Source organism: Microcebus murinus, chromosome 4 (assembly GCF_040939455.1).
Source record: "Microcebus murinus isolate Inina chromosome 4, M.murinus_Inina_mat1.0, whole genome shotgun sequence".
NCBI classification, from domain to species: domain Eukaryota; kingdom Metazoa; phylum Chordata; class Mammalia; order Primates; family Cheirogaleidae; genus Microcebus; species Microcebus murinus.
Window position 1 is genome coordinate 19032517 of NC_134107.1, and position 22306 is coordinate 19054822.

The 22306-nt window shown below is 35.0% G+C and overlaps 2 protein-coding genes across 2 annotated transcripts; one reads left to right on the forward strand and one right to left on the reverse strand.

Annotated features, from left to right (window-relative positions):
• Positions 1 to 13375: 13375 nt before the first annotated feature.
• On the forward strand, positions 13376 to 14308 carry LOC105884142 (olfactory receptor 4C11). The gene has a single exon (XM_012787860.2). The coding sequence runs from the start codon at positions 13376 to 13378 to the stop codon at positions 14306 to 14308; it is 933 nt and encodes a 310-aa protein (XP_012643314.1).
• A 5818-nt stretch (positions 14309 to 20126) lies between these two features.
• Positions 20127 to 21059, reverse strand: LOC105884141 (olfactory receptor 4C16-like). Its single transcript, XM_012787859.1, has one exon. It carries the CDS (start codon positions 21057 to 21059, stop codon positions 20127 to 20129), a length of 933 nt encoding a protein of 310 aa, XP_012643313.1.
• Positions 21060 to 22306: the final 1247 nt, after the last annotated feature.

Consider the following 22306-nt stretch of genomic DNA (forward strand, 5'->3'; position numbering starts at 1 on the left):
TCGGCAGACTCAATATCATCAAAATGTCTATACTACCCAAACTGATCTACAGATTCAATGCAATACCTATTAAAATCCCATAAGCATTCTTCACAGATATAGAAAAAATAATTTTACGCTTCGTATGGAACCAAAGAAGACCCCGAATATCAAGAGCAATTCTAGGCAACAAAAACCTTAATTCACTTTTTTACATCTGTAGAATATGTAGTGATATGACCTCTGTCACTAAATGCATGTTAGTTTGGTGATCAATGGTCTGAGTATCCTAACTATCAAGTTCTAGGGAGGAAAAAGCAAATTAAATCCAAACAATATTAAGATTCCTTATCTTATAATCAATATTTAAAAAGAATCTATTATATAACCAACTTTACAAAATACACAATAGGAGTGGATAAAGGAAAAGTTAGTTCTTTGAAAGGATTAATAAAATTTAGAAAATTTTACGAAGCTAAATCAAATTAAAAGAGAGAGAAAGAAAAAAATGCAAATTATCACGCTGAGGAAAGGAAGTCATTTATTACTGGTAAAATTGTAAGCTTGTATAAAACCTTTGAAATAAAATTTGACAGTATCTACTCAAGCTACTACCATAAAATGTATCTTTCAATTCTACTTCCTGGCATTAATGTACTAAAATAAGCAATCACTGCTGGTAATGGACAGGTAACACACCCAATTTTTTTTTTTTTTTCTTAACTTGAGCTTCAAAGTCAGAGAGTCTGCATACAAAACCTTACTAGCCCAACCTGTTTAACTTCTCTGAACAAGGTACTTAAACTCTCTAAAATCCTAATAATAAGTGTAACTATTGCAACTACATATGGGATGCTTACTATACACAAAAATAAACTATGGATTTCATATGGATGATGTTGCAAGTCACACAGCTATACTATTATTAATAGGTCTCTCTAACTCAGCTTAATTCCTGGCCACCACAACACACCCAGCACATCACATTCCCAAATCCCAACAGGACCACCTGTACCTGACAAATTAATCAATGTGACTCTAATATATAACCTGGAATGGAATATGGAGGCTAAGGTCTAAGAAAGACCTTGCATCCTCCTCTGATATATGTGTGTGTGTGTATATATATATATAGTTGCTAGTCCGATTTTCATTGTGGTGGACCCAATTCAGATTATATCTCATTTCACAGTAAAAAAAACATCATAACATGACATAAAATAAGACTAGTTTGTGTACTTTCAAATGAAGCAGATAGTCTAATAGATATTTAGTGAAATTTTCAAAAGTTCTAGGAAAACTGATAATTTAGGTTCACAGGAAGGGTGATCCATCTGAAATAAAGATTGGTTTGAAATATCAAGGATATGTGATTATGATCATAAGCCTCTCTAGGTCTTGAAGAAGATACTAAGATAGCCTAGAAGTGTCCAATCAGCCTTCTGAGTGGATGCCTAGATGGGTTTGAGGAAAAGGCTGAGGAATAAAGAGTGTGTGTGACTGAGGCAGGAAGTCAAATGGGACAGTGTCACTCACAGCTAGTTTTGACCTCTAATCCTTCCTTTAAGCCCCATCCAAGACTTCCAAGCTTCTTTCTGCATGGTAATATCTGACAGTCCTGAGGCTTAAGTATGGTGCTTCTTCAATATGAATGTTCTTAAGATACATTAAGGTATTCTTTTAATAAAATTCAGTAATGGTGCATTTTCAAATTGCCAATAAATTTCTACATAAATAGATAGATTTGTTTTTAAATTACACATTTACAAACATAAATATTTCTTAAATATCCTGTGCTTACACTCACACGTGGAAGAAAACATTTTATCATGTCCTTCCATACATGTACTTGAAAGGCATTTTTTGCAGATATTAGGCATTGTACTACCGGCTGGAAAGTGAATCCTAGAAAGAACACTGATCAAACAGATAACTAATCCTACTTCCATATGCCTTGTTTACTGATTTATTGTAAAATATTTTCATATTTTTAAAATAAAATTTGTAGGCACTTGAGAAAAGAAAACGATAATAAAAGGAAGGGTTTTTTTTTTTGTTTTTTTCATAGCATTTTTTCTGAAGGGTCGGTATTTTCTGTGGCCCACCCTCAAGATCCCCAGGGACCCCATACCATATACGTGGACACAATCAGCACATACACTTAGGCCTGTGTATTCATACTATGTTACTGTACCTTTTAAAAATCCAGATACTACTAGGGAAAAATACTACAATAAACCAAATCACACAGATCTATCAGTAAAAGTAACTGGCAATGGATTTTTTCAAATGGATGGAATGTTTTCCCCTGATATTCCAGAAGTCACACAGGTATATGAGAGAAAAAACAAGTAATTAGTTAGATGTGATAAATGGCCAAAGTGTTGAAACATCAATAGGCACTAAAGACAAACACTACTGCCTCTGTGGTTTTTCCTGAATTTTGCCTTAGCTACGAGGCAGAAATAATGTAACCAAGGAAATAGAGGTAATGCAGTGATTCTGCTGAAAAAGACAAGTGCCTGGGCAAAGAGAAATGTCTAGGAGGATGAGGACCAAGTCATGGAGCTGAGATGGGGCCATATGACTTATAATATATTGGGGTAAAAGATAATTAGAATAGTAATGCCTCCTTAAGTCAGAAATAAATAAGCAGGAAGACATTATAGGGGGCTGAGATTCTGCTGGGTTTCATTTCTTCCCTGACAGGTACAAGAGGATACATGTTCAAATTTTGCATTTCTGGAATTACTTATTTTACTATTAATACTATTAATGACATAAGCTGATGCTCTGGATATGCCAGAACAATGGATGCAGTCAAATAAAAAGATAAGATAGTTTAAATAAATTCAATTCAGTAACTTATTTACATTTTAATTTGTGTCAAGTTAAACATTAGCCAAAAGAGTGAGACAAACAAAAATAAAGATATGTCACATAATATTTTGGCTTAGTCCAATTGGAAACACACAGTTCATAAGAAGAAACACTAACATAGAGCATAGGATTATTCAAAGAAGTATAATGCACAGATGAAGGCCAAAATAAGAACATGGAAGGAATGGGAAATACATCTGATCTGTTCATGGGTCTGAATAAGACAACTCATCCTGAATAAGACAACATCAGCAGTGTGAATTATGTGTAAGAAGACAAGAACCCTGACACATATAATAAAGGGCATCCTAAGCAAAGGAGAGAAGCCAAACTACAGCCCTAGAGGTGGAAGATTGTGAAGTGTGGAGAATGCAGAGGGTCCAGTGTGGCTGAATGAAAGCATACAAGCAAAGGGATACACAGGAAGAAAAGTAAAGAGGGAAAATAACCTACATGAATTTCTGTTATGCCATATGCTCTGTTAAACTTCATGTATTAACCAATGTAATATTACATCTTTACAAAGGATAATATTGAGGTGTATGTATACAATGGAATATTACTCAATATTAACCAATTTAACAGAGATTTTAAGTGAAGTCTAATTAAAGCAAACTACCAAAACACAGAGAATAAACTAGCAGTCAGTGTGTCACCCAGGGCTCCCAGTTACCAAAGCCTGTTACCATAACACCATAATTGCTTCCAGTGTCCTGGGATTAACAAGTTAAATGTGGACCAATGTTGGAAGATGTCTGGGTAACAAATTTTGGGGTTCATTTCAAGGAAAATAGGGTTTCATATAATTTTTAGAGAGGGTATTGATATATTTTTAGCATTCCTCAAATGCAAGTAGTCACACCTGAAACTAGTTGAGCCATTTAAAGTGCATATTTTAATCCTAATAATAGCAATATTTTTGGGGTTCAGATATCATGAGAAGTCATTTAGTCTAACTCCCAAAGAAAGATTATATTGTTCCTATAACCTTTCAAATGATAATTGAATTGGAGATATAAGAATGAAAGCACAATGAATATTTCCTGATTTACTTTAATTCTGAATGTGACATTCGGGACCACCCCTTTCGCATGGCAACTTTCATCTCCACATTTCTCAGGGTATAGATGAGAGGATTCAGCATGGGGGCAATCACAGTGTAAGACACAGAGATTTCCTTATCCTTGTTCTCACTACCTGCAGGCAGTACACAGGTGTAGATACGGGGCACGAAAAACAAAACTACAACCATGATGTGAAAGCTACAGGTTGAAAGAGCTTTGCGTCTCCCTGCAGAGGACCTTGTCCTCAGGTTATGTAAAATGAGAATGTAGGAAACTACTAGGACAAGAAAAATTACAACTACCACCATCCCTGAGTTAGCAATCACTAAGGTACTAACAACGTGGATAGTCAGGCAATCAGGCAAGAGAAAGAAAATAACGGGCATCCCAATCAGGAAAGAGGAAGTCAAACTATTGCTTTTTGCTGATGATATGATCTTGTATCTAGAAAATCCCAAAATTCCACCAAGAAACTCCTGGAATTGATTAATAAATTCAGCAAATTCACATGTTATAAAATCATTGTACAAAAATCAGTAGTATTTCAATATATCAATAACTGTCAAGCTGAGAGTCAAATCGAAGACTGAATACAATTCACAATAGCTACAAAGAAAATAAATTACCTAGTTTTTCCATTCTTGTGATTCTTCACTTAGTAGAATGGGCTCCAGCTCTATCCAGGATAATACAAAAGATACTAGGTCATCACTGTCTTTTGTGGCTGAGTAGAATTCCATGGTATGCATATAGCACATTTTATTAATCCACTCATATATTGATGGGCATGTAGCTCTGACTCAGGCAGGGCAAAGGCAATATATGTAACTTAAACCTGTGTACCCCCATAATAGTTTGAAATAAAAAAAGAAAAGAAAATACCAAGGAATATACTTAACCAAGGAGGTGAAGGATCTCTACAAGGAGCACTACAAAATGCTAAGAAAAGATATCATAGATGACAAAAAGAAATGGAAAAACATATCATGCTCATAGATCAGTAGAATCAACATTATTGAAAAGTCCATACTATTTAAAGTGGTTTACAAGTTCAAAGCAATCCCCATCAAAATACCAATGTCATATGTCATAAATCTGGAAAAAAAAAAATCATGTGCTTTGTTTGGAACCAGAAAAGAGCCTGAATAGCCAAAGCAATCTTAAATAAAAAGAACAAATCTGGACGTATCACATTACTAGACTTCAAACTATACTACAAGGCTAAAGGAAGCAAAACAGTATGCTATTGGCACAAAAGTAGAGACATAGACCAATGCAAGAGAATAGAGTACCCAGACATAAAACCATGTACAATTGATCTTTGATAAAGCAGACAACAATTTACACTGGAGAAAAGAGGCCCTATTAAATAAATGATGCTGGGAAAATTGGATAGCCACATGCAGAAGAATGAAATGGAACTCCTATCTCTCACCACTCACAAAAATTAATTCAAGATGAATAAAAGACCTAAATGTAAGGCATGAAACCATAAAAATTCCAGAAGAAAATATAGGGAAAACTCTTTTAGATATCAATCTTGGCAAATAATTTATGACTAAGACCCCAGTGGCAATGATAGCAACCAGAAAAATATATAAATGGGACTAGATGAACTTAAAAAGCTTCTGCACAGCTAAGGAAATAACCAAAACAGTAAATAGACAACCTACAGATTAGGAGAAAATACTCAAAATATATATCCACTAAAGGCTTAATATCCAGAATCTACAAAGAACGCTAACAAATCAGCAAGAAAAACAAACAACCCCATTGAAAAGTGGGCAAAAGACATAAACAGAAGTTTTTTTTTAAAAAAAAAAGATAGACAAATGGCCAACAAACATGAAAAATTGCTCAAAATCACTAATCATCATGGAAACACAAATTAAAACCATGAGATATCACCTTATTCCTATTACATGGCTTTTATTTTTTTTAACACTTACATTTATTTTTTAACTTGTTATTTTAAATTTTCTTTCACAGAAATTTTATAAAGTACATATATATACAGTCATGCATAGCTTGATGGCAGACTACATTCTGAGAAATACATCATTAGGTAATTTTGTTGTTGGGTGGATATCCTAGAATGTACTCACACAAACCTAGATGGTATAGCCTACTACACACCTAAGCTATATGGTGTAGCCTATGGCTCCTAGGTGACATACCTGTACAGTATATTACTGTACTGAATACTGTAGGCAGTTGGTATTTGTATATCCAAACATATCTAAACATATACACGCATGGAGCTGTCATCTCCTGTGATAACAATGACTTCTGGAATACCTCCTGAATGACCTGCCTGAAGCTGTTTTACAGTTAACTTTTTTTTTTAATGTGTAGAGGAGTACATTCTAAAATAATGATACAAAGTATAGTATAGTATAGTATATACATAAATGGTAACACAGTCATTTATTATCAAGTATTATGTATTGTACATAACTGTATGTCCTATACTTTTGTTATGGAAACCATAGAGGGGTTTCAGCATAGTTTGCTCACCACACAATGATCCAATTATTGAGGCAACGAGGATTGCCAAGGAAGAAACAATTTTTTTAATATGAAAGACGTCTTGTTGGGAGAAAGGGAGAAGCTGATTCAAAGTTTGTCTCCTGAACTAAAGGAGAATCTGTAGTCTCAGCTGTTTAAAGAGGAGAAATTAACAAGGGCTACATGCATTTTGGCATGTTGTGAAGAAATCAACAAGGGTCTAGTGCATGGGGAAAGTTATGGAGGGATGGTGAGTCTTGGTGTCACGAAGTCTGTCCTGCAGCCTTGAGAATCTCAACTCCTTTGTCTTACAGAAAATCCACCATTTCTGAGAAACAACTCAAAATGTCAAGCAGTTAGTTAAGGAAGAGGATTATACAAAAATATAGGGGTCATTAAAATTTTTTCATAGAGTCAGTTACACTTTTATCTGACTGGCAGCTCAGTAAGTTGGTTCACACCATCACCATAAATACATGAATAATGGGCTGCAACATGTTGATGACTATGATGTCACTAGACAACAGATATTTTCCCTATCAGATATTGGTCTAGGCAAAGAATTTATGAGGAAGACCCCCAAGGCAATCACCACCACAGCTAAAATAAACAAATGGGATCTGATCAAATTGAAAAGTTTCTGCACTGCCAAGGAAACGATCATTAGAGCAAATAGATAACCCACAGAATGGGAGAAAATATTTGCTCTCTACACTTCCAATAAAGGACTAATAACAAGAATCTATCTAGAACTTAAAAGAATAAACAAGAAAAAATCAAACAACACCATCAAGAAATGGGCAATGGAAATGAACAGAAACTTCTCCAAAGAAGACAGATTAATGGCATGCAAACATATAAAAAAATGTTCAAAATCTCTAATCATTAGAGAAATGCAAATCAAAACCACAATGAGATACCACCTAACCCCAGTGAGAATGGCCTGTATCAAGAAATCCCAAAACAACAAATGCTGGTGAGGATGCGGAGAGACAGGAACACTCTTACACTGCTGGTGGGACTGCAAATTAGTGCAACCTTTGTGGAAAAGAATTTGGAGATTCTTCAAACAACTAAAAATAGAAATACCATTTGATCCAGCAATAGCATTGCTGGGCATCTATCCAAAAGAGCACAAGTCACTCTATTATAAAAACATCTGCACCCGAATGTTTATAGCAGCACAATTCACTATTGCACGGACATGGAAACTACCCAAGTGCCCGTCAACTCATGAATGGATAACTAAAATGTGGTATATACTCATAATGGAATATTACTTAATCATAATGGACATGGCTTTAATTAAAAAGTCCAAAAACAATAGATTATGGCATGGATACAGAGCAAAAGGAACATTTATGCACTGTTGCTTGGACTGAAAATTAGCACAAACCCTATGGAAAACAGTATGGAAATTTCTTAAAGCACCATAAGTAGATCTACCATTTGATATACCATCCAGTAATCCCCCTACTGGGTATCTACCCAAAGGAAAATAAGTCATTTTATCAAAAAGATACCTGCACTTGAATGTTTATTGCAGCACAATTCACAATTGCAAAGATGTGGAAACAACCCAAGTGCCCATCAATTCATGAGTGGATTAACTCAATGCAGTATGTGTATCCCATGGAACACTACTCGGCCATAGAAAAGGATGAATGAACACTTTTTACAGCAATTTGGAAGGCTTGGGAGACCATTATACTAAGTGAAGTATATCAACAATGGAAAAATCACTACTTTTACTCTCTAACAAATTGGAAATAACTTATGGGCACACAAGTGCACAGAGGGAAGTAAAATCCATTGGAAATCAAGCAGGGGGGAAGGAGCAGGGTAGGAACAAAACACCACCTAACAGATAAAATGAACACTGGGTGATTAGGCACTTTTATCCCAGACTCAAGCTATGTAATGAAAATATTTGTATCCCTGAATATTTATAAATTTAAAAAAAAGCCTTTGGCCATATATGTGGATCCAAATCTATACATCTCTCTTATGATTTAATCACTCTATTGGATTTTCTTTGTACTAGCCTCAAATAATGGATATTGAGGGAAATAACAAAGAGGTAAATTGCTATTTTCATCATGTTATATCAATGGGTACATATTATCAGCATGATATTACTTTTGATGTTAAGCTCAATCACTTGACTGAGGTTGTATTTGTCACATATTTCCTCTGTAGTTACTACTTCTCCCCAGTTTCATACTGTTGTCTTTGGAAGGATATCAACTGTGTATAGTCCACACTTAAAAGGCAGGATTTTGAATGTTCACAACACAAAGAAATGATAAATGTTTGAGGTGATGGATATGCTAATTGCCCTGATTTGATCGTTGCACATTCTATACATGTGTGTAAATACCAGTCTTCATCCCATACATATGTATAATTATTATGAGTCAACCAAAAATAAAGGAAAAAAAAGGGTGGAACATTATCCTCTAATTCTTCAAGATCACATTATCCACATAAATAACTTGGAAATATATTCACAGGAACCTTGTTTATTCTTCTCTATTTATTTAGCTATTTATTCAATTATGTGTAACCATGTGGAGTCTTTGATATGTACTGTATAATTAAGGTTATATTTCAGTGCTGTTATTCATTTTCTTGCCAACATTTTTTTTTGTACAGCTTCAGCCATTGTAGGCTCTTCCAGTGGACTCTTGTGCCCCCATCACTGTGAGTGTGTGCTTGTGTTTTAGCACTTCCTTACTTTCCACCACTATAAGATGCTCCAGTTCATCTTGTACGTTCTTAGCCCCAGACCTAGAATCAGACATTTCTTCAAGAAGTCCTGATCATTTTATTGGAGAATGGGGTATTAGAAACAAAGACCCGAGTGCTAAATGACCATTTTTAATTCTAGTTAAAATGTCACCCAAATTATCAAATTTGAAAGCAAGAATGGACCACCTCCTTTTCCCATAATCTAAGACAAATTAAAGATTAAGTTCTTTATCACATCTGGCTCATGTTCCTTAATTGAGAGGAAAGGGACATTTTAGAGAATGACCTTCCCCAGACGCCTATATTTTGCATCATTCATGTTAAACACTTCTCCAGGGAAGGCAAAAGAAGAAATTTTTCCAGTCAAAAGCCTGTGTGAGGGTTGATTTCAGAAAGTTTCAGATTTAGTGTGGTTTCTAGCACAAAGGTGAGAACATACACTTCTTTGTGAAATCAGAGACTCTGGTTCCAGAATAATCAAACATTAATTTATAAGCATTTAAAAAGTTCTTTTTTGAGTAAGCAGCTTCTAATTATTTTACGAAGAAAAGATGACAACTCAACATTCTAAGTTTCATGAACCTTTACTAAAGCTGGTAAGATCTGTTTAGCGGGACGACTTAGTTTTATTGACTACTTGGGGAAAATGGGTCTGATCAATGGTATAGCCAGTAACTAACACATACAAGGCACTTGTGGAAAGGTAGGCAGTTTAGCAAAATTTTTTTTTTTTTAGGAGTTCTTTACAATCCAAAGTGAGGAGCTGGAAATAAAAGACATGCACAGCAGTTCCTGATGGATATGGGCATTGCTAGATCAGAGCTGTTGGTAGATGGAGGTGTAAGAGATAAATGCTCCAAGGGGGTGATGATATTTTTATGGATATATTAGGATGCAAGCTTCCCTTCTCCTCAATGGAAACTATGTGTAGAATAGTATGGAACCGTATTGATTTGTAACTATAGGAAATTTTCTTAGTATTTTTACCCATTTGACAAATATTTATTAAACATCTGTATTTTTCTCAAAGTGGAAATTAAGCAGTGAACAGATAAAAATGTCCTTCCTTATGTTGCTTCATTCTAAAGTGCTATCCCTATGTCTGTAATTATTATATAGGTAAATAGGTATAAGTTACGGTTACTATACAAATATGTCAGGATGTCTATATCTATATCAATATCTATCTCTGGATATAGATAATCTTATCCTGACATTTACTTCATAGATGCCAAACAATTTTTTTTTCAGTTCTGTTTGCTAAAAAACTTTCAAAAACTTCCAGTAAAAGAAATGAAGCTATAGGCAATGGCAGTGTGTTTGTGTATGATATGTTTAACAATCACTGAGTTTCAAAACTATCACTGTAGCTAATTCATAATTTTACTCAACCTTCTCAAGCTTAATGTTGCCCTAAGAATACCACTCTACCTCCTGCCTACAACAGAAGACACAGAGGACAGTTGTGATAGCTTAGAGATACACCAATGTGAATAACATATCGTCTCTGAAGGTAAGTTTTTTTTATGGTGCTTTTTTAAAAATTAATTAATTAATTATTTCCCAAATTCTGTGGGTACAAATATTGTTAGGGTTACATATCTTGCCCCTGCCCACCTTCCCACCCTGCTTTGGTAAGGTTTTTAAAAGCCGCCTTCTTCGTCGTCTTCTTCTTCTTCTTCTTCTTCTTCTTCTTCTTCTTCTTCTTCTTCTTCTTCTTCTTCTTCTTCTTCTTCTTCTTCTTCCTCTTCTTCCTCTTCTTCCTCTTCTTCCTCTTCTTCCTCTTCTTCCTCTTCTTCCTCTTCTTCCTCTTCTTCCTCTTCTTCCTCTTCTTCCTCTTCTTCCTCTTCTTCCTCTTCTTCCTCTTCTCTTCTTCCTCCTCTTCCTCCTCTTCCTCTTCTTTCTTCTTTTATTTTAGCATATTATGGGGGTACAAGTGTTAAGGTTACGTATATTACCCATGCCCCCTCGAGTCAGAGCTTCAAGCGTATCCATCCCCCAAACATTGCACATCTTACTCATTGTGTTTGTATATACCCATCCCCTCCTCCCCACTCCAACCTGCCCGACACCCAATAAATGTTATTCCTATATGTCCACTTAGGTGTTGATCTGTTAATACCAATTTGCTGGTGAGTACATGTGGTGCTTGTTTTTCCATTCTTGAGATACTTCACTTAGTAGAATGGGTTCCAGCTGTATCCAGGAATATACAAGAGGTGCTATATCACCATTGTTTCTTAAAGCTGAATAGTATTCCATGGTATACATATACCACATTTTATTAATCCACTCATGAATTGATGGGCACTTGGGTTGTTTCCACAGCTTTGCAATTGTGAAAAAGCCTTTTTTAAAGCAGCAGTATTACCAAGATAAATATTTTAAAAATCAGGTCTTCCTCCCATCTCTAATGCCAAGAATACAGTTTCCAAATGTTTGAGATGATGGATATATTAGTTATCTTGATCGGATCATTATACATTATATGTATCACATCACATGTACCCACAAATATGTATAGTTATTGAGTCAATTTGAAAAATTTTAAAATGTAGTTTCCCCACCCAAAACTATTAATATTATGTTTTTGTCAAACTCTTCTAAATACAATTCATTTATATAAGTATGCATGTGTGTGTAATATATACTGTTCTGTTAAGGAAAATATACCATCCTATACACATACAGTACTAATCTATTAAATTTCTATTTGCACCATATTTAGGGACAATGGTGTGTGTGCGTGTGCGTGTGTGTGTGTGTGTGTACAGAGATATGTATCTGTTTAATTTTAATCAACTTTTGCATAAAAATACTATGTTTGACTTATTAATTCCCCAGTTGATGGATATTGAAGCTATCAATCTTTTTAATAAAGAGAAGAATATTTTTCAAAATTGGTTCTTTGACCAATATTCATGTGTGTGTGTCTCTGTGAGTGTTTTAAGATTGATCTGTCCAATCCTTTTATATCTGAAAAAATTATGCTTTTGCCTGGCATGTGTGTTGTAAATATATTTTCCTATTTGACATTTATCTTTTGTTTTTCCTGTGTTGTTATTTGGAATATCTATGTGATAAGGTACATATAACAATGTGTTCAGTATTTGACATATTTAAATAAATATCAATTCCTTTTTTATATCTATCTTCTCTTTCATGGAGTCAGGGTATAGAATACTCAAAAATATGGGATATTAAAAAATCTATTGAAACTTTCAGTTCTAACTTGGAATATCCAGAGCTTGTTTCCTGTATTTCTGGGGCTTCCCTGCAAAACTGAAATTGGAAGGAACATTCTGATTTTCTTCAGTTGATCTCCCTCATTTTCCCTTCATTTTAGTATCAGTGTCTCCTGGTGTCTTATGAAAACACATTGAATGACCCATACAAATAATGAAATGGGAAAATTTTAACTTTGGACCACATAGTATAATAAAGCAGAAAAAGGTTTAATAATGTAGGCTGAATTTATAAGTAAAAATAACTAGAAAATTTTGAGAGGTATATTAAAAGGAAAAGAACATGATCAAAGCAAGAGATTAAAATCATACTGGATTGACTGGCTTGTTGCTCATTGCTACAATTTTATATTTAGTATTGTGTGTATGTGTGCACATGCTTAGATTTTATGAAGGAAGGCACTCTCAAATATTTAAACAATCATTAATAGAATGATCAGAACATTTGCTAGATAAGTATATTAAAATGGAACTACCATGTTCAAAGAATATGAAAGCATATTGAAGTAAATCATGCATAATTTTCTCTATTATTGAAACATGCTACAATATATTGATAATTCCTTGCTGAAAACTACAAAAAACAAAAAACAAAACGAAAACCAAAAATAACCCACATCTATGTCAGAAAGTTATGTACTCATACCAAATTCCCTAAATTAATGTTCACTTTGTTTGAACAACCTTTTGCTTTTTAATTATTTTCCTATTTCCCATTTCATTATTTTCATGTGCAATTTGGTAAATGTATTGAATAATTACTATTAATTCTATTTTATTTATAAAAAATACACAGCAATAAATTGTAACTCCTTGGAAAGTTGCAGTTTCATGGCTGAAAACATGTATGTGATCTCCAAGCTTAGTATTCATTTTTAACTTTTTTTTCCTTTCTTCTTTACAGATTAACTATTTCTAATCAGTGGTTTCCCCACATCAACGGAAACAATGCAGCAAAATAACAGTGTGACTGAGTTCATACTGATAGGGTTAACACAGGATCCTGCAAGGCAGAAAATGGTGTTTTTAATCTTCTTAATTTTCTATGTCGGAACTATGGTGGGGAATATTCTCATTATTGTTACCATCAAATCCAGCCGGACACTAGGAAGCCCCATGTACTTCTTTCTGTTTTATTTGTCCTTTGCTGATTCCTGCTTTTCAACTTCCACAGCCCCTAGACTAATTGTGGATGCTCTCTCTGCAAAGAAAATTATATCATACAATGAGTGCATGACACAAGTCTTTGCACTACATTTATTTGGCTGCATGGAAATCTTTGTCCTCATCCTCATGGCTGTTGATCGCTATGTGGCTATCTGTAAGCCCTTGCGTTACCCAACCATCATGAGCCGGCGGGTCTGCATCATCCTGATTGTTCTTGCATGGATAGGGTCTTTTATACATTCTACAGCTCAGATTATCCTGGCCTTGAGATTGCCTTTCTGTGGACCCAATTTGATTGATCATTATTGCTGTGATTTGCAGCCCTTGTTGAAACTCGCCTGCATGGATACTTACTTGATCAACCTGCTATTGGTATCTAACAGTGGGGCAATTTGCTCAAGTAGTTTCATAATTTTGATGATTTCATACATTGTCATCTTACATTCACTGCGAAACCACAGTGCAGAAGGGAGGAAAAAAGCTCTCTCCACTTGCACTTCTCATATCATTGTAGTCATCTTATTTTTCGGCCCATGCATATTCATATATACACGTCCCCCCACTACTTTCCCTATGGATAAGATGGTGGCAGTATTCTACACGATTGGGACACCCTTTCTCAACCCACTGATCTACACACTGAGGAATGCAGAAGTAAAAAATGCCATGAAAAAGTTATGGCACATCAAAATTATTTCAGAGAGCAAAGAATGAATTGAGGGCCTGACCTGATTATTTATCCAGTCATGATTTGACTAAGTACAGATATCAAAGATGATAGTGTCTGAATACTGTGGAAATAACATTATCATATATAAGTTTGTGGCTTCCTAGTTTTTCTAGTTAATCGGCATTCTGAATGCCAATGCATATTGTGTCTTTTGTGTCAGCAGATAAAGTATAGATTAATTCAGGTAAAAAATGGACCGATAGCATTTCCTTTTCAGAGTCTCCTTCCCAGCCATGCTGTTTCTAAGGTATAAGACTGACTACCCCTGTGCACGGATCTAATGCATCTGATTCTCTCACTTTTTTGTTTTTCTGCACTTCTGACCAGAGACTGGTAGTTTTCCCTAAAATCTTTAATCTGACTCTTTCTCTGAAAGCTTGATTCTGGCATTGCTCATTGTGAACTACACATCACAACTTTGCCCTCTTGTTTGATGTGAAGAAAGACATTTATATAATCACAACTGTTGAAACTTGTAAGCATCCATAAATAAAGTACAGCCACTCCTCTATAATTTTAATTTCATATATAACACATTTCTGATAAGGTATTGAGCTTCCTCCTGAACACTTCCAGGGGAAAGGAGTTAATTTGGTATATCAAGATTGCCCATTTCACTAAAAAATCACCTGGTACTTAGTAAACAGTACACATTAGCTTCTTTTATTCGAGATATTATATTTTTATATTATGTATGTATGTACAACATGGATCTAATTAGTAAAGAAATATTATTGAATGTGGAAAAAGAAAAGATTGTCCATTTCATTTTATCACTAGTTTGCATTTTAAAAGTTCCCTATTTTGGAATCAGATAATTTTTGGATGTAATGATAATTCACACTAATTTTTTTACTTATGGTTTCCTTGGCTATTAAGATAATCAGCACATTATTTATGAAAAATTTTAGTGTAGTATTACAAATAGTTGAGATATTCAGCTATTTATATGATTAGAGGATTGGAGCTACAGTGACAGATTTCTGTGATTCTAAGATTCTAAAATGTAGAAATATAAAATAATGGATGTTGGCAAAAACTAAATTGGGTAGGGGAGAATGAAGAGAGGTCTGTGAATGGGTACACACATAAAGTTAGATAGAAGTTATAAGTTCTAACATTTGACAGCAGAGTAGGATGACTGTAGTTAACAAGATATTGTATTTTTCAAAATAGCTAGAAGAGAAGATCTGAAATATACTCAAGGCATACAAATAGTAGGATTATAGACAGCCTAAGTACCCTGATTGATCATTACACATACAAAACATGTAACAAAATTTCACATGTACCTCATAAATATATACAAATATAATGTATCAAAAGTGTTTTAAATAACAGATAACTTTTAAAAATTTAAATACACTAGAGATACAACATAGTTTTCAGAGTGAAGTGCAGAATGGTAGAACATGGTTTGAAGCCAAAAACAGTATGTTCTATTTTATTCAAAGTTGGATAACGTCAATGAAATAAATAAAATTACCAGCATAATTCATAAAATACTCAGGATATTTGTCTCTAGTTAGTGGGGTTGGGGAAACCCACTACTGCTTCAGGAAGTCACCTTCTCTATCTATTTTTCCTGTCCTAATAAAGGGGATGTTTAAATTCATGAGTTAAAATTGAAATGGAATTTTCATGCCCAGAGTGAGCAAAGCAGATTAACAGCTGCATGTTAGATGTGAATGTCATGAGTTATATTATGAACTTTTAATGTTCACTGATTTCAGTGTAATAATTGGCATCACATCTTTAGTAACTGCTACCAGATTGATTTCATCTTTAATCTTGTACTTATTGTTAAATGGGAGAATATTATCAATTTCATCGATGACCTCCTGTCAAATAAGTTTAAAATAAGTTCAGTAAAATAGCATGAGTTTTTACATGTACTCACTTCTTTTTGTTTATTGGGACATAACAATCCCAGTGTTTGCTCTTGTGTCCCAAAGTTGACATGTCATGCTTGACGAGGGCTATATATTTAAAAGACAATGGAAATATAGTGATTCCATCAAAACTTATCTAATCATCTCCTCCATAACACCAAAACACATAGGTACACACACACGCACACACACACATTCACACAGCCTATACAGGCTTTTATGTTGACTTGCATTTCAGATGAATAATTAAAAATAGGAATTTTAAAAGGAAAGGAATAAGCTAAAATATAAGTAAATAAATCAAGGTTGGAAAATAGAATAAGAAGAAGCTATATAGGAGAATAAAAATTGGAATGTTTTCTTTCAAAAATAATAGTAGTCAAATTGAAATTCGGAAAATAGTAAAATTATCAAAAAATTTTGAAACAGCATATCCATCCAATGGATAATTTTGGAGTCACCCCCGTAATGTAATATTCTGACATAAAAAAAGAGATTAAACTAAAAGAGAAACCACAAAATCTAATTATCCATTAATTTTAGAAACAAGCAGTGTCTACTATGTGTCCAAAGCCTTTTTTGTTGTTATCATACTTGTATTTCACTAAAATAAGACAGTTTGATATTTCTATTGAAAAGTAAAATTTTCCAGATGAAAAATCTAAAGATCAGGGAAATAAATCAATGCCTTGAAGTTGTTTTGCTAGGAATATCAAAATACTGTTTTAAACCATAACTGGTTGGCAATTGAACATATAGGCCAAGTCTGGGAGGTGTAAACTCAGAATCCCCTGGGAGTGTTATCATTCATATTTTCCAAGCTAGACCTGAAGAAGGGCACAAAACTGAAATGCATTCCTTATTGTTCCAACAATTCCCAGAACGATAACTAATAAGGAATATCTTTCTCTTCCACCACCCATTCTAGATTTCTCTCAACCTTGACCAACACATTAGTTGATTTGAGCTATTTCCCTTCTGGGGTAACTGAAAACTTTGCTACAAGAGTTTCATGCCAGTTGCCTTGTTCTTACTGAACTGTAGTTGCAGCAATTGTCCAGTTATAGTTAGCATTGGGAATGCAAGTGCTAAGCCATATTCCACTGAATTCTTTGTGTTCTGGATGTTGTCATCTCTGCCCTAACCTATAGTAGCAACCCTAATTACTCACAATAATCAGTATGAAGTACCCCAGCCAGAACACTAATTCTTTATTGCCTGCTGGTTCACTTGTATAATGAGCCCAGAATTGGGGTTTATACCGTGTCCCTGGAAGGTTATTTTTCTCTCTAGAAATCAAGAACTCCAAATTGGTGAAGCTACAGATGCTACAAATGAGTTCCTGGGAGGGTTAATAATAGGGAACATTCTACTTTCCCCTCTTAAGTGTCACATGATGTATGCCAGGCAAGTAGGGACCTCACGTCATATATCAGGCATTGGTTCAGTGTACAAGGCATGTACTGAATCTGAAGTGCAGCATCCCAGCTCCTCACAGGGATGACTTCTACCTAATCCCTTAATTGGTCTGTTAATAGGCCTTTCCCCTCTTCTATCAGCTGGATACCTGTGGCTGATAAGTTACTTGAGAAAATCAGTTCCTCATTCTGAGATGAGAATATTTTCACATCTTTGCCCACAAATAGCTATAATGTCCTTGGAAATGCTTAAGGGATATTGCTTCAATATTTCAGTCAATCTTCAAACAACCAAATGTTGGCATAGGCATTGTGGAGATGGATGACAACTATACCTACAGTGTGTATTATTTCTCATAAGAACACCTTGCTGCCACCATCACTGTGGAAGAGGTCTGATATGATTAACCTGGTGTCAGGTGGATGACTGTTCTCCCAGGAACTGATGTCATATTGAGGGTGCAGACAAGGAATCTGCTACTGGCAGGTTGGACATCCAGAAGTGGCATGCTGATCATCTGAAACTGTAAAGCCTACTCAATTGTTGATGCTTACCAGTTAGTACCCATATTAATAGGTCTATTCACGTAACTCTTTCCAGACAACTTTGTCCAGGTTTCTTTACCTTCCATACACTTAGACACTTGATCAACAACCCATAAATTTATCACTGCCCTTGAGTCAATGTATGTCCATAATCTAGGACACCTTTTCCCCTATATAAAGTGGAAAACAAGAGTATTATTTGGGAATTTGTCCAAAGTATAAATTTCCTATATTACTTAACTTTGAGACCACCTTTGAATCAGGCCATGATGGGCAGCTGTTCCTTTCATGTTGATGCCAATGTGTTTTGGTGGCTTGTTTGAAAACCAGACCAAAATCCTTTCCTTCTGTGTCAGTTGATCATAGAGTACTCCTAAGGAAGTTATTCTTGTGAGATGAGGGAAAGGCATGGATTTAACAGCGCTGAGTGATATGAGAATCAGAATCATCCATTTTTTCATGAATTACTCTGACCTTCTGCCCTACTCAGAGCCAGCTCTTACCAGTTCAGGCTGCTGCACCCTCCAAATGCAAGACCTATCCAAATGAATCCTATCCAGTGAATCCTATTCCAAATGAATCCTATCACAGCCAGTTCATACTGGGTAGCTGAGGTGGAAAGTCTTTTGGTTTCCCTGAGTCACTTCAGTACTTTCTGTACCTGCTGTGTAAATGTGAACTGATTTTATGCTCCCTATCTATGAGAATCAAGAAGTGTGCTATTACCAAGTGCCAAAATTTCTGTGATTATACTAAATATAAAGTACTCAGGTAAGGGAGCTCTTTGTGAGACTCCATCAATATATACCATAATACATTTGTTTTTAGCAGGGACCAGACAAGCAAACATAAAATGTGACAGCCATCTCCACTGCAGAAATATGCTTTCCACCCCAAATCTCCATTTTCTCTGTTTAAGTTACTCCTTTCTGGATTCTTTTGAAAACTCACTATAATAAGTTATATCTGTAATGCAACTCTTTCTGTTTGAAAGCCTAAAAATGTTCCTCTTGATTATCACATTCTTTCTTTAATCTTTTAATATTTTCAAATTCCCCAACCTCAACTGTTTGCACTCTTTATTTCTAGCCCACATAAATGCCTCTATTTGAATTTGAACTACCTATGCTTCAAACATTGTAGGCATCATTAAACAAATTATAATAATTATTATGATTCAAGAGAAAACTTAATATTGCCCCCAAATTAGAAGGGATCACATTAGGAGCAAAGCATATTCTTTTACAAAAAGAATAGTTATGTGACTATAACCCTAATAGTGAGATCCTTCCTAAGATCACAAACCCTTTCAGAAGGGAGAATTTTCTCTCTGTGCTCTATCACTATTCTAGAATGATGCAGGTAAATGTATGGTAAGATTTCAGTGTATAACCCCAAGAATTGAAAGGGAGATTACCTAGATTAAGTATGTTGCTCCTTATAATATGAATATTCTACAATTGTTTAAATCTGGTACTTTCTACTGAGGAAGAAAAACTAGATTGATCATTGCATATGATGAAAACAAAATGCCTAATAAAGGAAGCTGTTTAACAAAAGAAAAATCTGTCAGGCTGTGGACATAAATGTTGGGCCTATAGATTGGTAACTATTAGCAGGAGACTCCAGAAGGCAACATGGAGAAGAACATAAAAAAAAAAAAAAAAAAAAAGGAAACCAAAACCACAAGTGATAGAAGGCAGGTAAGAGAGCCAGAGACACCACTGTGAACAACGGTGAAGGCAATGGGCTTTATGTGTCTCTTTGTACCTCAACCTGTCTCTTCCTCTGCATGGAAAAGGCTCAATATTAGTCAGCGTTTGTGTTTACACATTGTCTGTTTTCCTAAAGAAACTAACACTCATGTCCTAAGACAGAATTATATTAAAGCAACCATAAGAAGATAATATCCTCCATTCACATCATCTAGGATTTAAAACCTTCATTCATCTTTTGTCATCTGAGATCAATTTCTTGCTCCACAACTTCCTCATGGCATTTTTCACTTCTGCATTCCTCAATGTATAAATGACAGGGTTGAGCAAAGGTGTTCCAAGAGTATAAAACACAGCTATCATCTTATCCATGGGGAAGGTGGTTGCAGGGCGTGTGTATATAAATATACAAGGTCCAAAGAACAAGACGACCACGATGATGTGGGAGATGCAGGTGGAGAGGGCTTTCTTCCTCCCTTCGGCACTGTAGTTTCTCAGAGAACGCAAGATGAAAACATAGGAGAACATCAGCATGACAAAACTCACTGTACAAATGGCCCCACTATTGGAAACCAAGAGTAGGTTGGTCACGTAGGTGTCTGCACAGGCGAGTTTCAACAAGGGCTGCAAGTCACAGAAATAGTGATCAATGACATTGGGACCACAGAATGGCAAACTCAGGGCAAGAAAAATCTGAGCTAAAGAATGTACACAGGACCCCACCCAGGCGACGGCCACCAACACACCACAGACCCGGGGGCTCATGATGGTCGTGTAGTGCAATGGCTTACAGATGGCCACATAGCGGTCAACGGCCATGAGGATGAGGATGAAGATCTCCAGGCAGCCAAATAAATGGAATGTAAAGACTTGAATGATGCACTCACTGAAAGAGATAGTGGCCTTTCTTAAGAGGGCATCCACAATCATTCTAGGGGCTATGGAAGTAGAGAAACAGGTATCAGATAAGGATAAGTAGAAAAGAAAGAAGTACATCGGACTTTCAAGTGTCTGGCTGGTCTTGATGGTAGTAATAATCAGCAAGTTTCCCAACAACGTCCCCAAATAGAAAAGCAAGAAGGTGACAAACACTATTTTCTTCCAAAAAGGATCCTGTGTCAACCCAATCAGAATGAACTCGGTCACATTATTACTCAGTTGCATGGTTTCATGAATGAGGAGAAGGGGCAAGTGTGAAATGGTTTATCTGCAAAAAATAATAGAATTAATGTATAGTGGGTTATGTTCTGTTTGGAATATTTTAAGCAAAATTAATTATTCCTCACCAGAAACATTATGTTTGTGGTTTCATAGTAAGTCATGTTAATACTTGTTTCTGAATTTTAATGAATATTTCATAGGGTTATTATGAGGCTCAAATATGCTTATAAATATGATACTTTCCTATACCATTTTTGAAACACAATCCAGTTTTAGCTCTAGCATGATTCTGATTAATTTTGCAAATTCAATAAATGTAAAGTTAGGATGTATGGGTCTATTCTAATATTAACTTCCTTTTTATTCATTTTCAATAAATATTGGAGCCCATGTTCTGGATGGTGTATCACTCAACATTTAGTTTATATTCGACTGCCCTCCCCTTGGATTTCAATCATATAAAGTCCCACACCACCACTCCCGTTAGATAACGTCTTATTTATGCATAGTTTATACATTGCATATTTATATGGACATATATTATTTGTGAATGCATGATATGCTACAATTCTTTGCAAATTTCCTCCAGATATTCCAGTTTAAAAGAGGAAAAGGAAACATCTATATCCTCTAAATAATCTGCTGCTACCTTGAAATTACCTTATGATATCTAATACTTGACATACACTAATTGACAGAAATGAATGTTCTCTTGTAGTTAGTAATATCCTAAATATCTCTATTTTGAATTTTGTTCTAAAGTATTAAAAGCACCCTTATAGTACCCAGAACCCCTAAGGTTACATTTAAATATAATGAGGGTGGGGTGTTGCTGTACAGTTGCTCATGTTTTCACAATTCAAGTTTTTAGCTTAAGTATATTACAACTGGGGTAGTTAGAAGGAATATCACCAGGCAGTTAGAGTAAGACTAGAGCATGGTTGTAATCCCCAGTAGAGTTTTTAATCTCGAGGTATCTGCAAGCCCCATATTCTTGGAATACAACAGAGATTCAGAAGAGGGAAGGAGATATGGTTTTAAAGAAAAGAGATAGTATGACTTCTTCAATAGTTTTCTGTCTGGAAGTCAATAGTTCTTCAACTTTGAAATGTCACTTCTTTCAATGAATTATTATTTTTTTTTAATTTGGGAAGAAATATCAGAAGGCTTCACTTTCAAGAACAAAACCTTTTGAGTATATCCTTCTTGTTGGTAATGTAAAGACTTGAATTTTAATCATTGTAATAAGT